This window comes from Chironomus tepperi, unplaced genomic scaffold, assembly GCF_022539635.2.
Source record: "Chironomus tepperi strain 1889 unplaced genomic scaffold, CSIRO-AGI_Ctep_v1 contig_163, whole genome shotgun sequence".
Classification (NCBI taxonomy): Eukaryota; Metazoa; Arthropoda; class Insecta; order Diptera; family Chironomidae; genus Chironomus; species Chironomus tepperi.
Genome location: NW_027226285.1, coordinates 654,395 through 679,094, shown reverse-complemented (window position 1 = coordinate 679,094; position 24,700 = coordinate 654,395). Strand labels below are relative to the sequence as shown.

The window sequence follows — 24,700 nt, the reverse complement described above, 5'->3', positions numbered from 1 at the left end:
AACACAGTTTTAAGGGAATTCGTTCAAAACTGCAGGACTTGAGACTTGGACGAACTATAAGACGCAAGCCCGCAGTTCCCGATCGAATTCTAAAATTTTAAAATTTTTATGAATTTTGAATTAAAATTCTGAATGATCATCAAGTTAGTCTAGAGAAAGATAATAGCCCGGAAAGCACACGGCGTAGTGAGACTGACTTAACTCCAACTTGACTCTGAGCTAAGATCGGATTTCATTGAATGTGACCTGGCACTAGAGTCATATTGGCATTTTTCTAGCCTTTCAACGTCGTGTATCTTCCAGGTAAGTTAGTTTTAGTTACAAGAGTAAGGGATAGGGTTCAAAAGCTTAAATAAGCTCTAATTCGTGTTATCTTGTCGTCATTTCTCACTCTTATTGCGTTGGCAAGTGTAAAGACTAATAAAAAGCTAATAAATACTAGCAATAATGTGTCTGAGTCAATCAGTTACTTTACACATCAGACCACTTGGATCGACACCACTTGATACACCAATGCAACGATCATGAGTTCAGGACATAGCATCGGCATTCGTTCAAATGCCCGTTTTTGAATCACCTGCACTAAAAATGCGGCTAACAACCTCCCATTTTATGGAACCACAAAGGTAGATGGCCACAAAGGTAGATGGTTTCAACAAAGAAGTGATTCAGATCCCACTAAAAACTGTAGGTAGTTCTACCAATATTCAATTGAAGCCATCAAAATAAAAATCAATAGAAATTTAGTTCATTTCCAATATAATGGTCAACGATATAAGAATAGAGGCTATTGTAGTCGATAAAAATTGAAATGCTATATGCACATGACAAGCGCGATAAAGTTGTCGCTTTTTTGTTCCTTTTATGACGTTTATATTTCATTTCATGTACACATATTGAAAATAAATTAATAGCAAATATTGCGTTAACTCAAAATTTATTGCCAAAAAAAAAAAATTGGTGAAAATATTCAATAAACAATTTTTGTGCCGCATACTGAAATGACACTTTAGTTTTGACATGTATGGCATAGTTGTTGTGATATAAATATGAATGATGCATGATGAAGTTTTCCGAGTTCAGTTCATTTCATTTCAATATTAAATTAACGCATAATAGCAGTCATCGACTCTCGATTTTTTACTGCTGGCTGTACGCATGAAAAGTTTGCAAAAAATATCTCAACAATTCTAGAACTTCTGCATTCAGCCCACGATTTCAATTGCATTCAAATAAACTTTCTTCCTTGATTGAAAAAATGCTCGCTTCAATGTAAACAGTTTTTTCCATTTTTAGTGCTTCTTTATTGCATTATTGTGGTTTTCTATTCATTCATGCCTTCGTAAGTTTTTTTACGCCATTTTGTGGATGTTGTGCTGTGTATAGGAAGTCTGTCTTAAAGTATTTGCTTATATACTGTTCTGGATGAAGCATACTTGGGGTTGTTGATATAACACTTGGGTAAAGAGTGTATGAGCAGAGTGTAATCTTGGGTACCGAGTCAAATAAAGGAGAATCTAACAGTAGAAGAGTGAGGCTTCTGTGACCGAGTGATTAGGCAACCGACCGGACATCTGAATCATTACTTTGTTAGTATGTTGATTCCCACCAGAGACTTCTCTTTCAAGCATTATATAGAGTGTTGTCGATATGATCAATGAGTACGATATAACAGTTCTAGCATCCTTTTGTATCCAGTCAATATTGGCATCGATAATTCTCTCATTTCTTCAGATTGCCATCGATCACTTAATTTGACCCAAACAGCTCTAGTTGATTAATCGACTCGAAATTCGACACCATGCCGGCTTGACTATTTCATGATGATGACGACATTAAATCAGAGCCATGACGACTTGAGGCTGCATTTTTGATCGATTAACCGATTTGTGATATTAGAGTAGATGCCCATTCCTCATTTAGCGCCAACTAATGAAGGCACTGATCCTAGCAAAGTAAATACTGTATATTCTGAAGCACCATAGAATCTCCAAAACTTACGCAACTCAATCGCCTTTGATACTCAACGAAGGGTCAATAAAGATCTCACAAAAATAAATTCATGAATAAATTGATCCACATTCGCACAGTTCCAATTGAATTTCAAGGAAATTTACACCTTTCAATGAAAATTTTCATCTTACTTAATTTTATTTCATTCAGCATCTCATAGTTGTGCTTCAAAATTTTTCATATTGGCATATTTCCCATTACCTTTAACTCCCTTTTGCTTGCATGCACGAAAGGAGCTTTATGAGGAAAATTTCCCTAAATGAAATTCCATTCTAGTCACGTTGTGGATAGAAAAATAATAAGAAATGAGGAAAGTTTAATCCTACAGATGATAGCCACTGCCTTTCTTTAACGAAAAAAAAAATAGATATGGAGTGTGGGGAAAATTGAAGGAAATTTCCATAGTAATGGTCCACACTTGGTTAATAAATTGAAGAATTATTCAGATTATTATCTAACATAAGCAACAGAATATATCATGAGATAAATGATGAAATTCCATCTTAATGACAAGTTTTTCTTTCGGTTTGATGTAGTTTATGTGTTCAATGGACGGATGTAGTTTGACTGAGCGGCATACCCTAAAAGACAATGAGGATACTCGACTAAATTAGCGTGTACAAGAGTATACTCAATCAATATAATAGAACATGCTCAATTATGTGAGCTCCTTGTCTGTTCGGGACATTGTAGTGATTAAGACATTGCAACGATATACCAGTTCATGCAGTAGTAAGAGGAAGAAAGGAAATGCATAATTTATGTACGGCACTTTTTAATATAGACGAGTTGCACCGATAGCTCAATGGTTGGAGCATACCACAAGACATCGTAGATCGTTCGATGATGTACTCGAGTCCCTCTTGGATCCATTATCCGAAAATACACTTCTTCCATCAGATCTGCAGGACTGCTCGGGTTTATGCCCATCTGATTCACTATTGTCAGCAAATCAAATGCATTTTTTCAGCGTGAAGCAACACAAATAAATTAAAAATTCAGTTCAACATAATGAGCATTCACACTTTTCACTACTTGATGCTGTTATCGAACATGTCAAATGCATTAAGCCTCTCAATCATTAAAATTATTAATATTATGACAATGATATCGAGAAAATTTGAAGTCTAATTTCATATTCATAGTTTAAAATTCAACATATGCTGTTAAATAGAAGTGCTTATTGGCATGTATGCTTGAGAGATAATTGAGTATAATAAAAGATAACATGTGTCAGCAATCAATGCAGTCCTGAGCCTTCAATATTAAAACATATCATTGGCATTTATGTGATGGAAATGTAAAATTTATTAATGATATGCAAAATGAATTTCCGGGGTTTTTGTGATGAGGACCTGATTTTCTAATTGATGGATGAGTGATCATTTTTGATTCGATTTAATTGATTGCCTTGTGGGTTATTCACACTGGTTAGATAGGTAAACATGAAATATGATTTTATAGAAATTGTATGCATCTAATGAGGACTAATAAGGTACTGTCTATTGAGCTTTTAATTTAGATAATTAAAATTTGACATCAAAGGTAGTTTCAACCTCATTTTGATTGCTTGATGTCGCTTTTAGTAGCATTTGTAATGGTTATTGTGCATATTTGTGTAATGAGGATATGAGTTGAATTGAGGCTTGCATTAAATTGGCAACAATGAAGCCTTAGTTATTATAATGGCGAAATTTCAGACCCGACAGTCTACAGAGTTGGGAAACAGAAGCGTCTTCACTTTGTCTCAGCTGCTGAATGTTGAAACTGGACATTTAGAGACCACACTCTCAAATTTCTATCAGCTCTGATCCGCAGAGACATTTTGACACGTGTTACCAATGCAATACCATAAAGTCGGTAATTTAAAGTCTTAAATCAATGTTTGAAGTGCATCAACCTTCAGTCATGCATACCTTTTGGGATAAAAACACATTTGGAATAAGACTGAGTCTCACATTTAAATCAAAGGATATTTTATAAAGCCATTTTCAATGTAGATTCCATAATACAATTTTCAACAATTGTACCATTCCTATGCGACTCATGTACGAGTAATTGTAATAAATTCAACATCAAAACATCACAAAATTGACATGTTAATGAACAAATATGCAGAAAACAAGGAAATGAATTTTTTTTCCAGATTGCATTGTAAACATATTCTTTTTTTTTTGTGTCTATTTCCATTTCGAGTTTTTATCTTGTTTTGTGTATATGCATTAATCCTTTGAGAGCTTTCTGTTAAATGCTTTTAAAAGCATCTCACATTTTTTCCATACTCTATGAAAATGATAAATTTTACAAATGTTTTATGTTCATAGAGCATTTTTTTATATATTTTCATTGAATTGAATTTAAATGAAATTTCCTGTATGTATGTTCAGCTTGTAATGAAATAAAAAAGAGAGCATGTAAATGCAATGTTTTAGTGAAAAAAAAAAGTATAGAAAAGTTTTTTATTTTAATAAATGCTTTTTAAATGAATCTGTTGAATAAATTGAAGTTATGATGGCTGTCATGAGTGATGCTACAAAGCTGGAGAGACTCAAGTTGGATGAAAATGATTTAAAATTAACTTAGGGCCACTTTGTCTGTATACACCTGACCCTACACCTACAATTGTTGCATCCCTTAGGGGGATACCTTAGATAAGAACAGAAGTAAGGATCAACTCAAATATAGGTCGATTGTCAAAAGAAAAATTCGATCTCAAGCTCTGAGTTGTCCTCAAGCACTGAGTTGTCCTCAAGCTCTGAGTTGTCCTCAAGCTCTGAGTTGTCCTCAAGCTCTGAGTTGTCCTCAACCTCTGAGTTCTGGTATCGTCAAGCTGTAGTATTGACGGAAAACCACCTGACAAAGTCACAAAGGTCTGGTATCACAGGGATGGTTCACACACACTCACACTTCTTCAAAATCAGGACTTAAAGAGCACATTCTAAAGTTTTTAAATAATTAAGTCGTCGAAGGAAGACCATCGTCGAATGAAGTCCGAAAATGTCCTGGATTAGTTGTGTTGATAAGGAGGACGCTACAGTTCTCATTATCCCAAATTGACAGAAGTTATCGAAAGATAGAGCTGTCTACAGACGTTCTTTAAACGCGGCAATCTGCCCCCATGCTCCCATACCAAAGAAGTAAGAAGTAATTAGGTCGTCGAACACAAAATTTCTAAATTTAATAATTCCGCTTTCCGATTTAACGCCCTTTAAAAAATCCACTCAGAAAGTGTTTCACTTCCCATAAAGTTGTAATTTTTAATGTAGCTCATTCTATCCTAAATAGCAGCTCTTCCATGAGAATAATCTTAAAATGCATGCATTTTCTCCTCCAACACAATCATAATCTCCATCATTTCGCCCTTTTACGATCGTGGCTCATGATAATTTCCAGAGATTAGTTTTAATTAAAATTAAGAAAGAAAAGTTTTATTTTTTTTTTGTACTTCTTGCTCATTCCCTCAATTTTATACTTACACACATAGCAGCAAGCATATTACAGCATTAAATACTCTCGAAAAATACTTCTTCGATGTTAATGGGATTTATTTAACAATGAAATTGTTTTGTACTTGCAACTTGTATGTAATTTCAATTTTAAAATACATGATGGAGCAAGAAATAAGGGGTAAAAAAAACTTTTCTTAAGTGCTCTGCAAAGGATTTTTCCTTGAGAATTTCGAAAATAATTTTAATTTTCAATGTTGGGAATGGGAAAAAAGGAAAAAAGTAATTAAATGCTCTCAGTTTTTGAGATGTATTTTAATTTATGTGCTTATGTATTACTCGTGTTTTATGTTTTTATAGCATGGCAATTAAAGGAGTGAGGTATTGTCAGATTTTCTTCGGGATGTGGTTTTAATATTGATGTGGAATTTTTGAGAATTTTGGAAGATTGAGTGCTATTATGTAGAGCAAATACTTGGATGAGGCAAATATGTAGACCAAGACTTCGTGATTGTTACAGAGAGATCAAGAGACCTAGAAACCTACTGAGACTGAGACTGAGAGACTGAGAGACTGAGAGACTGAGAGACTGAGAGACTGAGAGACTGAGAGACTGAGAGACTGAGAGACTGAGAGACTGAGAGACTGAGAGACTGAGAGACTGAGAGACTAATATACAAACAAAGACACGAGACTACTAGCAAGTATTGGTGTCAGTCTAGAGAATCCTTAGTATTATCTAGTCTTTAGAATATCTAAGTCAATCCTACGTTGTCAATAAATTAATGCGCACTCAATTATTCACTTCAATAACCACCTTACTCGTCCATATTATTCCATTTCCCCATAGAAACAATTGTTCTCCTATACTGCAGTCTTAAAAACTTCATGTAAATTGAAAACTTTGAAAGAGTAAAATAAAAAATAATTAATTTTGAGTGAAAAAAGCAGAAAATTTTTACTATTGTGGCTCTAAAATGTGACAATTGTTAATTAAATCTTATTTCATAGCCACAAGCAATAAATCGTACATAAAACACATGCATCATAAAATATATAAAAATGAAGATCACAAAAAAATTGAGCCTGAAGGATGTCATCAAAATATTGTGCAGTCATAAAGGGAAAGGAAACAAAACATAATTTTATTTATTAACATGAAATGATAAGGCAAATGGAAATATCTTTTTTTTTACTAGTTTTATTTCTCATGTTCCTATAAAAAAGGACCGAAAAATGTAGCTCATTCATCCTCATAATTAAATCACTTTCGACTCATTTTCTTTATTTCTTTTTATCTCATTCACATCAGTTTGAATAAAATTTGTATGTTTTATTCGGATATAATATTGTGAGTAAAGCTTGTAGCTTGTTTTTGAGATTGGTGAGTAGTAATTGTAACTGTTTAGACACTTAGATAGGCATAAACTCATTAAAATGGATGGATAGTTAACAAATCTAATCGAAAACTCAACAGAAATGAACAAAAGTTACCAAAACTCACCAAAAATGAACTAAACTCACCAACATTGAACAGAAACTCACCAGAAATGAACATAACTTATCAAAAGTGAACAAAAATTCACCAAAAATGAACAAAAACTCACCAAAAGTGAACACAAACTCACCAAAATTGAACAAAAACTCACCAAAAATGAACTAAAGTCCAGAAATAGTTAACCTAATCATCTCGTCAAGAGTTCATTCCTAACTTGCTAATTTTTCCTCTCTCCATTTCCCCATGTATGTTGGATTGCATATTGTTTAAATTGTTGAAAACTCTTCGAGAACAGCATTTATGTTGTATAGTTATGTATTCATAGACAGCAAAAAAAAGGACACAAGAGAAAGTTCTTCATGTTGTAATAAAATTTAGTAGAAAATTTCTCCCTTCCGTAGCATACATAAAGGTTTTTGTGCTCCGGAAAGATCTGTTACTGATAAGAGTTTATCTCTTCATCCTTGATACTTCCGAAAGGCATGTCCTTAGCAATGTCTTTGTTCGTTTATTATATTTTATCTATTCTAAAAAAAATGAGACTAAAGTACACATGTGAATTGTCAGATCATATAAAGTTACTAAAATTATGACTTTTCATGAGGAAATGTAACAATTTTGATATGAAAAATATATTTTTTTGATGTGAAAATTGTGGATTTCTTGGTAATATTATGAGATAAATTGTTATGGCTGTTCAAGATTTTCTGAGAAATTCTAGGGATTTCATGAAGTTTTGCAAGATTTTGTGAATGATTGTGGCTAAAATGAGGGAATTTAGGAATGATGGGGGCTACATCCAAGAGCGGCTGCACACAGGAGCAGTCATACCCAGAAGTAACAACATTAAGTGGTGCTCATAATCAGGGAGATTCCCCTTTTTTGATGGATCGCAAGGGATTTTGGATTTTGTCATAAAAAATCCTAGCATATTGAAGAATTCTACCTAAAAAGAGGGGTGGGGGTTGACTTTCAGTTCCTCTACCCCTTCTCCATACCCTGAATACTACCCTGACTTCACCTCATCCTTACCTGTTCAACATAACTAGATTAATGAACGAAAGTCTTCAAAATAGCTTTAAATTCCAAATTTGTTCACGAAAGCTTTAAGGCAACTACAACTTTATATCAGATTCATTCGACTTTACTTTCCTTTTCCATCCAGCATCCTCATCTACTTCATCATCATAAACTAAACATCTAACACTACATTTATTTCTGACAAAAAGCTTTCGTCCATGTTCATCATTAAAGAGAATACATTTTCATGCAAAATGTATAATTTTTCCATACTTTGTTCATTATGTATATACGTTAAGGCCTACACATGCAGAATGAATGAAGTAAAGTCAGTTAAATGCTAACAATAACAATAATAAATGAAAATGAGATCAGAAAAAAAGAAATAATATACATATACATATTTTATGTGATATGTGTGACAAGTGTTAACATGTTAACTTGTGTTTTCATGACTTTTGACTTTTGTCATGCTTCGCTTTTTTTTGATGATGCTGGAAGTTCTGTATTTACTCAAGCGAATCTTTTATTTATTTTATAAATAATGGAAGAATTTTTAAGCCTATTTGAAGTTGGAAAAATATTGAATTTGGAGTTAATTAAGTTAATTGAGGGAGGATGGCTTGATATGTAGTTTGACACCCCTTGCCATCCCTAAGGGGTCTATATTGAGCCCCAGTAGACTCCAAACACTCTATGTGTCCTTCAATAAACTGTCAAACAGAGACTTGTGTCACTCGGTACAGACAAAATGTGTCTGAAGCCACCTCAAATCAGGCATTGAACCACAATTCTCTGAATCCATATCCATGCCGACCTGAGGTCACATTTTCCACTTCTCTCAGCCTTGTGCTTTCCCAACAAAGCATAATTTCCTAGAAACATTCATAAAAGCGTCACAAAACAAAACAAGTTTTTAATAATAGTTCAAACATTTGTGCCACAATCAAGCCCCACATGCCTGATTTTCCTCATAATGTTGAATAAAAATAATAATTTTTTTCTGTGCCTTTTTCCTTTTTCATGAAAAACTGAATAAACATTTAAATCATAAAATTTTATGTCATCACGTGTCATATATGTTGTATATTTATAGGAACATAACATGCTAAAAGTAAGCCATTGGGATTCATGATTGCAAACTTTTCATTTGTTGCTTGATATGTTATTTTACTATCAAAAAATATAACAATCGAAGTGAATTGAAGTTTTATTGATATCAATTATGAAATGGGGATTGTGAAAAGGTGGGGTGGTGGTCGGAAAGGAATGGAAGGAAGGGTAGGGGACATAAATGAACAATTGTATATAAAAGAGGTAAGAATTGGAGTCAATTTTGTATGAAGTGTAAGATTACTAGGATACATTAGCTTAATATATGCATGGATATCGTAAAGGAGTGTCAAACGGTCGTCGTTAAGTAATAAGTGACTTAAAGACCATCTCTAGATGGACTCAAGATCATCCCTAAGATCCAGATTGTCTCGATCTCGATCCGATTGTCTAGGATCGAATATTACCACTTTAAATACCTAAAAACTCTTATTACATTCCCATTTTTGCACTTCTTCAGACAAATTGCAACTTAATAATTCAATTAAAATTTCACATTCAGTCTCATGTGTCTCATGTGTCTTACGAATCTTCATAATTCCACATATGTAGCTAAAATTTACAAATTTAAAATAAATTCATTTAAAATTTAAATTACAATTTCATATCTTTGTAAAATAAGCCTTTAAACTGCTTATTCATCATTAAAAATTCTTAACTGTAAACACTTTTCATCAGACATGTAAAGCAAGCATAGACATAGACAATGAAAAATATATGCGGTTCATTGAATAATTAATTAATATTTTCTCATCTTTTTACTTCTATTTTCTTAATCATATATTTTCATTCGAACACTTTATGAAGTTTTGGTGCTAGGGGTGGGTTGGAGATGGGGTTGAACCCCCTCCCTGATACATCCACTAATGTATATCATCAAAAAATTGGAAATTTGTATGAAAATGCTTCCAAAATTCAGAATATTCTAAATATTCCCCTGCATCTTCCTATCTTAATGTCGAAACAGCACCAAATGTGCTTCATATGCTGAAACATAAGCACATATTATTGTTCTTTAATTTATTTAAATTTCATCATCTCGAAAAGTTTTCATTCCCATGAAAGAGCATTATATGATCAAATATTAAGTGTAGATACACAATTATATGAAATGTATTGCAATACTGCATTAATATGAAGGAAATGATGAAGAAGTTGAAAGGAAAATTCTTCAAATAGCACAACTTATTTACATACTTACTTCTTTACTATCTTATTGTATTCAGTCACTTTTAAATTTCATCAAGTTGCATTTTTTATTAGGATATGGAAAGGGAAAAGAGAATGACGAAATGGAGAGGAAAATCGAAGATCTACAGAGAATGCAAGTTTGAAAGTTATTGCAAGTGAATTGGTAAGAAATACTTTTAAAGGATCCTCAATTTTTATGTCACACAATATATTCAGGAACAAGGGATGATGTGAGAATTTAGAGAAGTTATTCTTTTGGAAAATTTGAATAGTTCTTTGATGTTAATGCCTAAGAATTGAAAGGAGCTATGGCACTACTCGAGCAGCAAAATTTATGCCGTCATAGAGTAAAAACGGGTCATCTCTTTGGCACAAGAAATTTGGGCTAATTTGTGCATGCTGACTTGACTCTGACTTGTGATCATTTCATCACATCTGATCTATGGCTGGAATCATGTTGGTTTTTTTCCATTCCTTTAAATTGACAATTTGAAATTTTAGACTTTATTGACTATAATTCTTCTAATTGACATAGCATATAATAATTTTTAACCTAAACAGTCACCAGAAACTTAAATTCTGAATCTATGACCTTTAAACCTATTAAGCATATCAAGAACTTCAAGACGATTAAAGAATTTATTCCTCCCCATTTTCATCAAGAAATTGCGAGATTTGTATTGAAAATAAGTATTCAGACTATCACATTCAATTGCTAAGCAATTGCATATTTTTCTATTCAATCAGTTGAAGAATGTCTGAATAGACCAAGAATATTGAAAAATCTGGAATAAAAAAATCTATGAAAGGAAAGAAAATTGTCGGTATTGAAATTTTTGCAATAATCTTCATGCATTTTACTAAGAAATTCTTTTAATGATATATTTCCTTGAAATGAGATGTGGGGTCAGGGATGGATTCATAGTGGGGGTTTTCTAGGAAAGTGATAGATTGACAACAGGCGCGTAGCTAAGAAAATTGGGATTTCCAGAAATTGGGACCCAAACAATCCCCTATTGAATGAAGCTAATATTGACAGTATTGGATATGACAAGCAGTAGAAAACATTAGTTCTAGTAGAAAAAAATTGGAAATGTTCGAACTACTTCCTTAAACACTCGATTGATGACAAGTTTCCTACAAATTAAATTAATTCCCTCAGATTTATTTAAATTTTTCCCTCAAGAGCTCATTTCATCGTTGAAAAATCCTCAATCAGGTACTCAATCTACATGACAAATCTGAATGACATTTAAATACTCTATAGCTTATGACATGCATGTAGGTAACAAACATCAAGTCGAAACTAATCTTTTAATTTCTCAAGTGCTTTCCTCATTCAACACAAGCATTAAAATTGTGACTTTTTCTGCGTAATTCAGTACTTGATTCCATTTAGCTTTTTGCTTATGACTTGAAGAAACAAAATTAAATTTACATAAAAACAGAATGCCAGAAAAATATGAAAAATCCTTCGAGTCGTTATCAAATAATAAGCGAAACTTTTTCCATTCAGATCTTTCTTCCTTACCGTGTTCTTTCCCATTTAAGCAGCGACAACGCAACAAAAGTTTAATTGTTTTAAATTTCTCTCTTTTTTTGTGCTCCCACCTCCTGACAACTTTTTTTTTATGTACTGAAATTTTCATGCCTTTATGATTGAGACGGGATTTGCATTAAATGTTTTTTAAATTGAGATTTACATGATATTTACAATTTCAACTCCTACCTTAAGACTATAATGGAAATAAAAATCTTGAAAAATGCCACGAAATATGTTCAACTTGTTGACTTTTTATGCTGAAAAATATTGTTGTTGTTATTTGAATAATTTGGAGAGATTTGGGTAAGGTCAAAGACCGGAGTTCGAGGTCGACTCTAATTTTGAATGGAAAAGTCGGGGGGTTTTGGGAATTTTTGACAAAAAAGCATAGCAAATTGAAGAATTATCCGATCTGAACAAGCTCCGGTTCCATACAAAATCCAAGTCAACTTCGAGTTCTGTCAAAACGATCGTAAATTGTCTGAATTGAGATTCAAATTGATCTAAGTGTGCATTGAGAATATTTTTAGTATTTTTTAGTTTTTCGTGAAAAATTTCCGATTTTTTTAAATTAGTGGTTCCAGAAACAACTTGAAAAAATTTAGTCAGTGAGCAAAAAGTAAGCTCGAGTGACTTTAAGTAAGTGAAGAAATTCAAACTCACCCCATATAAACTCCGTGTGGCTTCTTGTATCATTCAAAATAGGATATAATTGGTTTGGACATCAGAAAAAAAGAAGCATGTCTCTCAAATCAGGAATAGCCTCAGCATGGAACAGATCTCGATCCCGACGTGCACTTTGAATGCAAATGTTGATTATTCCTTTCAAAATCACAGTAAGCTTCAACTTCTACTCAACAATACATCTTCCAGCATCGATAAAAACTAGGGGTGAGTAACCCACAACAGTTAATTGACATAACTTCCGAATCAACCCCTCTCTCAAAAATCTCCAAAAAAATTCCTTTTTATTATACACAAAAAAAAAATCAAATGCCTTCTCAGTTCTCTTGTTTGTTCTTAAAAAAACTGAAAAACAAAAACACATCAAAATTAAGCGAACCGAGAAAACCGGAGGAAAAAGAAGCATAATTCATATTGAAATGAAAAAAAAAGAAGTTGAAATTTGTTTCCGCTTATTTTTTTTATTATTTTCTTGTTATTCAAAAATGTTTGTACTTGAGGATTTGTACTTGAAATGAAAGGAATGAAGGGAAATTGAGTAGATCATGAGATGATAGGATTTTAAGGTATTAAGGTTTGATTTTTTGATTTGTGGAGAGCAAGAGACGGAATTACAGGGAGTCTGTCCCACTCCTTGTTTCAAAATATGTCCATAAAAAATTGTAGACCACCTTCACTTCCAACTCCATCCTAACAATCGAACGATTTATTAATAGAATGGATTAAACTCATGTGTCAGGATCAGATAGGAGCTCTTGACTTACTACTTGATGGGGGTGTGCAAGATTACACAGAGCTCGATCCCACTACCAAGTCATACTGTCGTAGTATCGATCTCTATCCCTAAAAGGCATAGTATGTGAGAGAACTTAAATTACCATAACTTAAATATACCAGTTAAACATGCTTTTGTGCATTACTCTCGGCTTGCTCTGCTCTTGAGAGCATGCTATTTGCCTGCTAGGGTGTGTTGTATATTGGGTATGTACAGTCAGTGTCTAATAATTATGCATCCCTTGAATAAAGCTAGAAAATTATTATTAAAGCTCATAACCATTCAATTTCGCTAAAAAATGCATAAAAGTGAACAAAAAAAAGTCTGAGAACAAAAAAGTCTCAACTTTTAACAAAATCCCAGTCTATGGCTGTATCAAATGAATAGAAAAAGCTCAACATACTCGTGGAATATGATAAATTGTGCTATTTACATTGAAACTTTTTTTCACTCACTTTATATACATTCTACATTATTCGTACTTTATGTAGGTTCGTGCCTTCACACAACTTATGCTAATGTACAAATAATGTATAGACTTCAATGTTTTCTTCATATATCCAATCGAATTAGATAGACTGTTTAGTATTACAATAGTCAGCAACAAGACGAAACAAGAAAAAAAGATTGAGGAACCTTCATCATGAGTATTGAGACTATATTACACAAGAGAGAGATTTGATACATGCGTGCGTATCAATTCATTTTCTTAATGTGTGGGCAAAACGAATTTTTTTTTTCTTATTATATCGAGTCCTTCTCATACTTATTCTATTGTAGTTTCATTTGTTCTTGCTTTATCTCTCTTTTTTGTAATATAATTTTAGGATTACATCTCTTATTCATCTTAGGATTGTGCTGGTTTTTCTGGAAAGAGTGAAGCATGTTGCTTGTGGTTTCTTGTCTGTTCTGGGATCTTTGGGTGATGTTGGAAGGGGAGTTTGGAATCTATCTCTTGGGAAAAGGCAGGAGAAGAGCAGGAGGGATGCCTATCCATTTTCTTAATGTGTGGGCAAAACGAATTTTTTTTTTCTTATTATATCGAGTCCTTCTCATACTTATTCTATTGTAGTTTCATTTGTTCTTGCTTTATCTCTCTTTTTTGTAATATAATTTTAGGATTACATCTCTTATTCATCTTAGGATTGTGCTGGTTTTTCTGGAAAGAGTGAAGCATGTTGCTTGTGGTTTCTTGTCTGTTCTGGGATCTTTGGGTGATGTTGGAAGGGGAGTTTGGAATCTATCTCTTGGGAAAAGGCAGGAGAAGAGCAGGAGGGATGCCTATCCATAAAGACTGTTAACGGAATGAGATTTTGCCTTAACTGGATGAAAATTACTAGTTTTTAAGAATAATTTTGCCATTTTTGTGCATTTGTTCGAATCAATCTATAAGGAACTAAGATCTTTTATCCAGAGGTTGAGATGGAATTTGGTGATCAGCCACTTCCTTCCCTCAATCCTACTTTTTCCCCTTTTGGACAAAAACCTTTAATTTGCTACAATTCGTATAAATAAATGGAAGATTCGCTAGAAGATTCTTAAAGTGGGTGGAACCAACTACTGTATCAGTTGATCTATTATGAGCTTACTTACTTTGCTGGCCGTAGAGATTAGCTGTGACCCATGGCCTCTTTCTGTTGCCGTCTAGAATTGGTTCTATAGTTAGCTGCCCTCGGCCAATTGCCAATACCAAGTGCTATTGTACTAATTATCGAATTTTGACAAAACAGATCAACAAGAACACAATCAAAACTGCGCTTCCTTCATTCCCCAACCAAACCCATTCAAAACTCATCCTCATCCTTTACATCTTAAATTCCATTGTTTTCCTATGTTCATCACGTCCAAATTAATTCGAACTCAATTTTTGCAATATTGGATTGCCATTTTCTTGTTGGTTCTTCAACAGAATAAGCACAAGAAAAGAAGGCGAGAAGGTAGCAAGAAAAGGAGCGTCGAAAATTGATGATAATAACAACATCCATATCGGACGGATGACTGTGGAATGAAATAGAAGAGAGGAAAAAAAGGGTAAAAGTGGAAATGTAAACAAAATGAAAACGATAATTTTATTTCCTTACTTTTTGTATTTGTCTTCATGCTTTCGGTGCTAGATTGGTTGGGTAATTTTCTTAATATGTCTGTAGATTTACTGATGAGAAGCTACAAAATAAGCCTAAATTGGGCAAGAATTTGGAAGTTAATTTGAAATTTTGAGATTTTTGTCTCATTTTTTTGAAAAGTCAGTCTGTAATTTGAGGTTAGGAACATTTCAGGACCTTAACGTTGCTAATTCTTAGTAATTTCTGCATGCTGATCCATATCAAATCGTTAATCCATAATCACAACGATATCGACTTTAATATCCCTTCTAGGCATTAAAAAGAAGGAGGAACTGATCATTTAAACTAATTCCTTAACAAAGAATTGCTTTAAACGTTTATAAAAATTGGGAATCTTTTATGTTGCTAAAAGGAAATGCAAAACTTTGTTATTCAGAAATTTTCAAACAATTTGAAAGGAGAAAATTCTTTTCTGAGAATAATTTTAATGCTTATTCATGAAATTATGTACTTGAAAGTTTTTCCTCAATGAAAATAATTGAGAGAAAAAAAAACTTTAAGGGATTTAACTGTTCGTCTGAAGTCTTGTAATTCATCATTGAGAACAAAGCAGATTTAAGTTCATTAAAAACTAGCTTAATTTCTTGAGAGTTTGTATTTTATGTCTAACGAAAGGGAAGCACGGCACACCTTGGTCGGAAGCCTTGACCGAAACCACACACGGTATACCATGGCACACAGGTTGCTCAACGCTGGTCTAAAGTGTAAAATCTGGTAAAATCAAAACTACTGCATGATGTCAAAGATCATAGTGGTATAGTGGTCTAAAATGAAGAAATTCGCATTAAATAGATAAGTTTAGCTTCAATACCATTGAGGGCATCTAGAGGTCAGCTTTCTTCCATATGAACCTTTCTCCTTCAGTTTGCTTAAGTATTTGAGAAAAATTTCTAATTTCATGCCAAAAACAATTCGATTAAACCCTTCAATACAGCTTCTGACTAAGCACTAGCCATCTTCAACTGTCCGTTAAAATTCACAGCTTTGATAGTTCAAGGCTACTGTTCCAATTGAGTCAACAAACAACAAAACTAACAATTATGTCCATGAGTTCATTGAAATTTTTTTAATTATATTATTTAGACTGCATTAAAATTTTATTGGGGATAATAACAAAATTCCACGAAATTTTAACTCCATTTTAATTTGCTATTGAGAGTCTAATTATATTAAATTGTTGTTATGCAGTTCCCGAGTTTGTATTTTCTATCCGACATTTTAATGCAGTTTTGTCATTTTCATTTTGATAAGTAATTAAATAATGAACCAAAAATTGAGCGGGGCTGTTTAGTAGTTTTGTGACACTTTTTGGATGGAATGGTCAGATGCATAACTAGAAGGGATGTCCTTTACCCTTATTTGAAAAAATTCATTTTGCTACATTTTTCGATCCACTCAGAACAATTTCATCCTCTTCAATCCCTTAAGAATCCAGCTACGTCACTCCTAAAAGGGGAATTAAGGGAAGGGGTCAAAAAGTCGATTTGACACGTTACATAATTAATTCCCATTCATTGCGTGCAAAATTCAATCTCTAATTTAGCAAAAATTCTAGTGAAAAACACAGCAGAAATTGAATTAAAAACTTTTACAAATTTAAACAAAAAACTAAAGAAATAACAGAAAAAGTTCATTTAATTAGCAATTAAACAAACAGAACGAAAAAAGAGAGAGAAACTTTGACGGAAAAGTACATTTCCGGTTGCTGCTCCATATAACACCAAGCATGTTCAATGCAACTTGATAATTAAGAAACACTCAAAATTATTTACATTATTTTCCCACGTACACATTACCGCACACCGCTCATTCATAATATACATGCACACACATACACAGATACACAAAAAAAAAGGAAATACACATTGCAATTTTTTGTTTTGATTAATTTACGCATGCGCTGCATATTCCAATGATTCTTTCCAGGAATGTGGAAATTTCCAGTTGGAAAATGCACTTCGTATCATTTAGATTGGGAAAAAATTGGGTCATAAAAATCGAGTCCTTCGATGGATTTGTTTCAGTTCCGTGTTGTCATTCGATGAGATAGAACCATAGAAGTTTTAAGTCTTGCAGCGATGTAAGACATTTTTCAAGTGCAAGGTGGATATTAAAGTAAATATTTTCAGAATATATTCGTTAAAAGTGCTGAATTTTAAATAATAATGAGGATTTTAAATCACAAAGCATAATTGACATCAAGGCACACAATTTAATGACATACCAAAAAATTCAGTCCATACCTTTTATGCCATTTCGATTCAATGATCGAATTATAAATCATTTTGTGGAAGGCACAAAACAAGCAAGACCCTTATAAGAGTGTGCATATACATAGAAGATGGGAACACCAAATGTCACGTAAATGACATTAAAAATGATACGCAAAAGTGAAAATAAAAAATAAAAAAAAAGTATAAAATAATGTCCAGAATAAGAAAATAGTCATTGTCACGATGACATCGAATATAATGAAAATTCATTTTCTCACAGTTTAATATTATTTTTACGTTAACTTATATATCAGAGCCTGTAAATGTAAAATAAAAGGCATGAAAAATAATGAAGAAATGAGTGAAAAAAAGAAGATAAATTCAAAATCAGTAAGCGCCTGCCGAGTCAGATAAAGAAGAAAAATCTATAAAAAAAAACACAGAAAGGCTCTAACATATATACCTAAGAAAAAAAAAGGCGCGTGTGGATTTCGTTGTGTTGTAAAATAAAAAACGTTAGTGATATTTTTACAGAAAATGAATTTTCTCGCTAAAATACATTTCGGATTATTGTTATTTGGATTATTCAGCAGAGCGGCACGAATTTTTGGTGAGTTTTCATTCATTTTTGTTGGATGGGATGTGCACAGTATAAAACAATTTTCATTTGCCTCGGACATTTTCCGATTATAAATGAGTATTCCGCATCTATTACGAAATTTTATATCTGTCGCATGGTTGGTGCTGCTGCTGCTGTATATTTTCATTCAAATAGAATGAACATTTTCATATACCTGAATATAGAGTCTCAGAAATGGATATGTATATTTTCATGCCGCATACAAAATGTAATCAGTGAATGGGTGACAGTTGTCTGAGGATTACTCAATTTGCGAATGCAATAAAAAAAGACTTTTTAGTGCTATATGGAATAATTCATATTTTTTCGGGATTGTGGACGATGTGAAATTTTTAGGATGGACTTTTTTTTTCGTGTGTCTAGGTTGTTATGAATGGAAATACGGATTTTTGAATTTTTCATGATATTTATGAATATATGTGAGATATTTTTGGGAGTTGTGAGATATTTTGATATGTGCAAGATAATGCGTCAAGTTTATTCGGAATGTCTGGATGGTTTTGATTATTATATGGCTGATTTATGGAGAGTCTTTAGGAGTTGTGATGAAAAAATGAGTTTTAGTGAGAAACAAAGGAAAATTGTGATGCAATTTCATAAATTTTTGAGATCTTTTAATTCAAAAAAATAGAATAAGAATGAAATAAAAGAATCAGGAAGGCTTTTGGTCCCCAAATTTAGGCTGTTTCCATTTGGTGTTAATAAAAGAAGTTTAGCGGAGCTCTTAAATCTCTCTGACGGAGGTTTCTTCATTTTTGTGGCTCGGAAGAGCATTTTTCAAGTCATAAGAGCGACCCTGACTCTAAGATGCTGCAAATAAATCATAAAAGCTCCTCAAGCCTTCTTAATATTCATTAAAAAACTTTCCACAATTCCTCAAAACTTTGACTTTTAATTAAAAAATTCTTTGATTTATTTAAAGTCCAAAAATTCTTAAATCTTACCCAAATCCTTTCACATCTTTTTTCATCAATAATCACCCATAAAAACTTTCAGTAAAATCACTCAACTAGAACTCATCTTTGACAATAAAACAGTTTTTATGATGACCAAATATGTTGATTAGATATTCATTGGAATTTGGGACAAGGGCATTTTGGGGGGAGATGTAATATAAAAGTTTTTAAGAAGAGTTTAGAAAGGACATAAAGCTTTTGTGTATGTGATTTGAATGTAAATTACTTTAAACTCTGTGGTAATTTTATGGATCTCTTGGGAGGTTCTTTTGTGATTGAATTTTAAATTTTTGAATATTAAAATTTGAGAGCAAAAATTGGAAATTCTTTGATTTTAAAAATAAATTTAGGTTTAAGATGATGTGGCACAGGGTTGAAGCTGGATTCTATCGAATCTGGCTTTGGGACAGAGTCACTTTTTTGGGAAGGAGATTTAGCAACTTTTATGCCGTGTGGCTTCTAGGATTGTTCAATTTTCAGTCTCGAGTGTACAAAAACTATTGTTCAGTCAAGGTGCGTAGGCCTGCAGTTTTGTTCTGTATCTTAAAGTTCGTCTAAGGCTGCAAACCTGCAATTATGACCAAATTCTACAAGATAGAGTCAGATTAATGACTTGTTTTGACTTATTTTAATCAATTCCAAGAATTTATGCAGCTCTTTGTTGACTATTAATTGATTATGCTCTTTAAATTCTGTTTTTGTAAACATTTTGCAATGGAATCAATTGAAGTCTTAAAATTTCACCCTGAAACTGTTTACTTTAAAATTTTCAAAATAAACTTACTTCAACAATTTCCCTTGATTGAGTTGATTGTATTAATTAAAATAAATTGATTTCTCGAGGCATCCAAAATTTGCATACATAATGAAAATCATTATCTATAGTGTACTTATTGTACTATAGTAATTTTGATGATTTAGTGTAATTTGAAATTTTTTTATTAGAATTATTTTCACTTATTCAATTTAAGTTTGTTTATGGATGACTTAATCAAGAGAAATTATCTTGAATTTTCCGATTATTTATTCAGATTTGATAATTTGTGATTGTTTTCATTTGAAGTAGAGCTTCTAGTCGATTTTAATAATTTTTAAAGGAGAGTCTACCTTGTTAAAATTGTTAAAAATCGCAGTTTTTCATCAAAATTTGACGAATTTTGCAAAATTCTAAAATACAAAAATCCGAATCGAATTTCATTTCTCTTCATTTCTATACTATCATCTCCCACCTCTCCATGGACATAAAATTGCATGCAAATATCCATTCATTATTCAACAAGAAATGACGTTTGATTATTCAATTAAGTCCATACTCATAAATAAATAATCCAGATATAAATATTCGTTATCGAAATAAAATAAAAAAATATGAGGAAGAAAAAGTTGTTGACCAATCCACATCCTGTTTTGTCATCTATTTTGAGCAACACGTGCGGAAGTTGTATTTCCTGAAGAATTTCCATATCATTCATCCTCACTTTTCTGGTGTGTACATACGTGTGTATATGTGGATATAAGGCAGGAAAAAAAAGTGCTGTTCATGCAATATTAAAGTAAGGGAGCTGAATTATTATTCTACAATAACTTTACGATATGGAAGAAACTTTATAGCTTTGTAAAATCATTGAGATTTTTGAATTATTAAATTTGAACAGTCAGAGTGAATATTACCCTTAATTCCAAGAACTTTTCCATGAATAATTCATTTCCTTCATTTGAAATTCTTTGATTCTCATTCAATTTTTGAGCTAGGGATTTGCCATGTTTCATACCTGATAAATTAAATTCTCTGCTTTTTTGTGTGCCACTTCTTCATCTTCTTTTTTTTTTGTTACATCATAATGGAACTTCCGAGAAAAAATCTGATGAAATTTTCTAAACTAAAAAAATGTTTGCTTTTTTTAATAAAATATTAATTTAAATTAAACAGAAAAAATTCCAATTTTCATCATTATTAAGCTACGGAATTTTCGGTACACAGACATTATTTAGATTGTTAACCTTGGTCTTCTTCTTTCTCATCGTTGTACCCAAATTAAAATTTGATTTTTTTTTTGGGTAACGTAAAGATGTGCTGAAAGGTATGTAGTTTGGATTGTGAAAAATATTTTGGATGAATTTAGGTGTTTTGAGGGTTAAGAGTCGTTCATTTTTGTGTGATAAGGTGGTGCTGAATATGGGATGTTTAACAATGTGTATGAGTGAGTTTGACAGTGTAAAGTTAAGGCCTTATTGCACCTGGAAGTTAACGATGTCGAAATAGCGCTTAATCTGGCCATAGGACGGCGTGAGCTTGGTCTGAAGCTGTTTTTCATTAAATTGAGACCCAAGCTGACACAACTGTCATATTTTGCACTATTTCTATGTGTTATGACTTCCAAACTAGGAGATCTTATGGTTAGTCCACAAAGTTATGTTCTATGGCATCTCGAGCTCGTTTACTATCAATACCAAAACTTCCAACAAAACCAATGTAAATAAGGATCTAAAATTATCTTGACCACAAACACATATTTTTCTCATCCAATATCCAAACTTCCCAAAAAGTCGACAAACTAAAATAAAAAAAAAAAAAAAAAGCCAACAAATGTAACTGAGCAGAAACAAAGGAATTCAATAAAAACATTATGTTGTACATGACAGAAGGAATAGGAACACTATCAGCACCTACTTGGCAAGGCAATAAGAAGAAGTCTCAATAGAAACTAAAAGAAAAAGCATAAAAGTTGATAACAAAAAAAAAATTTTTTTTTTCGATCCTTTCCGAAAGCATTGAAGATATTCAGAGCGAGCGGAAACTTCATCATCACATAGAATTTCAGTTCTATCAGTATTTAACCATTTATGTGTGTAACTGCATTGTTCATTCGGATTAAAGATCCAAAGCGATGAACACAAAAAAAAAATCCAATTTTCGCTCATGCCGTGTTGTCGCTGCATGAACTTTTTTACAACTTTATGTGATGAAAAAAAATTATTTTTTTTTTTTTGATGGTGCAGAAAGGGAAGTTTTCTTCTTGTGCTATTATCACTCGACAGATATTGGGATTTGAGGATAACGGTGGATTTTGGTGGATTGAGAATGAATGTTTTTTTGAATTGTTGGAACTTTTGATCGGATTTGAGTGATTTTTGTTATTTTTGAAGGATTGTTCGAATGAATTGGAGGAATTCGAAGCAGGGATACAGTTATTGGAGGTTTTGCGGGTCAGGCACCCTTCGTGAAGCAATTTTTTTATGTTTCTGTCATTTTTGGAGAATAAAAAGTTTTAATTACCTTTAAAAATTGAAAATCGAGAAGCATCAGGCATCAAAATCAATTTCTTGGGGTGTCTAGCACTGTTAACTTAATTGACAAAGCTATAATATGATGGTGCAGAGTTCTTGATTTCAATATACACTCACATGGTCCGGAAATTCTATGATGTACATTAATTTTGTTAAAATTAAAGCTCAATGTCGATTCTATTCAATTTTTCCAAACAAAATCAATTTTGGTCGACTCTGAACAATGGTAAATTACCCCCAAAACCAGACCTCATACTCGATTCTAGTAAACTTTTCCAATTAAATTTGAGTTAATTTTAAGCTCTACAAATCAAAAAATTCTTGAAAATTTCAAAAATTCAGCTCGATTTTCCAAACTTCACCTTCCAACTCCCAACTTAAAAAATCAAGTATAACAGAGAATAACACAAAAGAAATAAGAAAAGAAAATTTGAAAATAAAATTTTACGCTTAACAAAAAAAAAATTGGATTTATAAAAGTTTTCCTTATGACTTGACTTTCTATGGAAATCGTGTACATAAAGACACATCGAGATAGAGCCAAAGAAAAAAAAGACAGAAAAGGATCAGAATCAATGAGAAACATTTCCGCAAAAGATACTCTCTGACAGCTACAAATGCTTCCGCAAATGACCTTGAACTTCTCCATTCCTTCTTTATTATTATTTCTTGTTTCTCTCATCCATTTTAAGACGTTGCCTCAAATGAAAGGAAACGGCCTCATTTGAAATGGGAAGGAAAAAATCGATTTTTTTCCTTACTTGCTTGCTTCTGTTCTGTTCATTTCTTTAAAAAAATTCACTTTCCTAATTCTTCTTCTTACTTCTTTCTTGTGTTATCGTGTTAACACTTTGTACAAATGTAATTTACTTCTGTATTTACCGGATGATGAACTTCTTACTGAAGATGAGGCAAAAAATAAATTTTCTAGACGAGAACCTTCAACAAAAGACATTCAAACAGTGACGTGATGTATTTATGTTTTCTTTTCTATTCCATTGTTGTGCTTTTAAAATTGAATTTGCTGAATTGAGTTTGATGAAAATTTTATACCCAATTCGAAATTCAGTCTTGCTTGTTCAGTGCTTTTTCATCCCCCCACATGGCAATGTGTGAGTGATTGAATATGTGAATTTTGGGAAGTTTGGCTTTTTGGGGGTTTGGTTTGGGTTTCGTGGATTTAAGGCGCATTTTTTAAATGGTTGTGATGATTTGGAATGATTATCAGGTCGTGACCAATTGGACAGAATCGTTAGAGTGGCTCAAGGGTGGCTGACTATCCAAAACAGTCAGAATGATCCCTTTTAGGTAACAATGTAGCATTTCTGTCCCATGAAACCATTTTATTTGCATGTTAGGGCAATTGCTTACATTTATGACAATCTGCTGACTCTACTGGCTCTTCAGACCGTTTTTCCAGCAATTCCCAATAAAGTCTCGACTTTAAACTCTTCATGAATCACTTTGTAGCTTTATCAAGCTTGATATGATGTAAAATTCGCATTGAAATGTTGAATATGTAAACTTATCTGTCTATGTATTTCATTTCTCATTTCATGATATCAATATAATGTCTTTTACATGCTACATATCATTCCTTTATAGTACATGATTGATATTTAAGTGCTTTTCGTTTACATTCTATTGAAATAAAAATTGATTTGAAAATGGAGTGCTGATAAAAAGTATGGAATTTGAGGCAAATAGGAATGTAATTTAAATTGAGACATTCTTGATAATATTTTAATTTCATTTGAACATTTTTGTCGAGACATTTTCAGAGATTTAATGAAATAAAATTCCTCAAATGCCTCAAAAAATCGATATTTTGTTGGAATCGTAAGCTTCTTTGAATTTAAGTCAATTTGACATATGATGTCGATCATGTGTGCATTCATAATCGAAAAAAATGTTGACCTTTTCAATTCCGGACATGATTTCATGATTAATGAGTCACGCATGAAAAAGTGTTTCGGAATAAATAAGTAAACAGTTTACGTTCATGACTGAATTTTTTTTTTTTTAGTTTTGTTTGGGAATAGTCGGTTGATTAGTGCTGATGATTACTTACAGACAAAATGTGATAGTGAAAAATGACATGTTGGGGCGGAAAGCTATTTTTATTATTAGATTTTTGGAAATATTCTTGGTAAATAACATAAATAGTTTGTATAGCATTACACGGAGGTTTAAAGGG

The 24,700-nt window shown here is 32.4% G+C and overlaps 1 protein-coding gene across 1 annotated transcript in view; it reads left to right on the top strand.

The window, feature by feature from the left end:
* Positions 1–17,444: 17,444 nt before the first annotated feature.
* The window catches only part of LOC139088480 (putative receptor-type tyrosine-protein phosphatase mosPTP-1), a 46,193-nt gene continuing 38,937 nt past the window's right edge, over positions 17,445–24,700 (top strand). Inside the window, exon 1 of the mRNA XM_070637722.1 lies at positions 17,445–18,229. Within this exon, the coding sequence (XP_070493823.1) occupies positions 18,157–18,229 (73 nt within the window). The 5' untranslated portion in view covers positions 17,445–18,156. The remainder of the gene's footprint in view (positions 18,230–24,700) is intronic.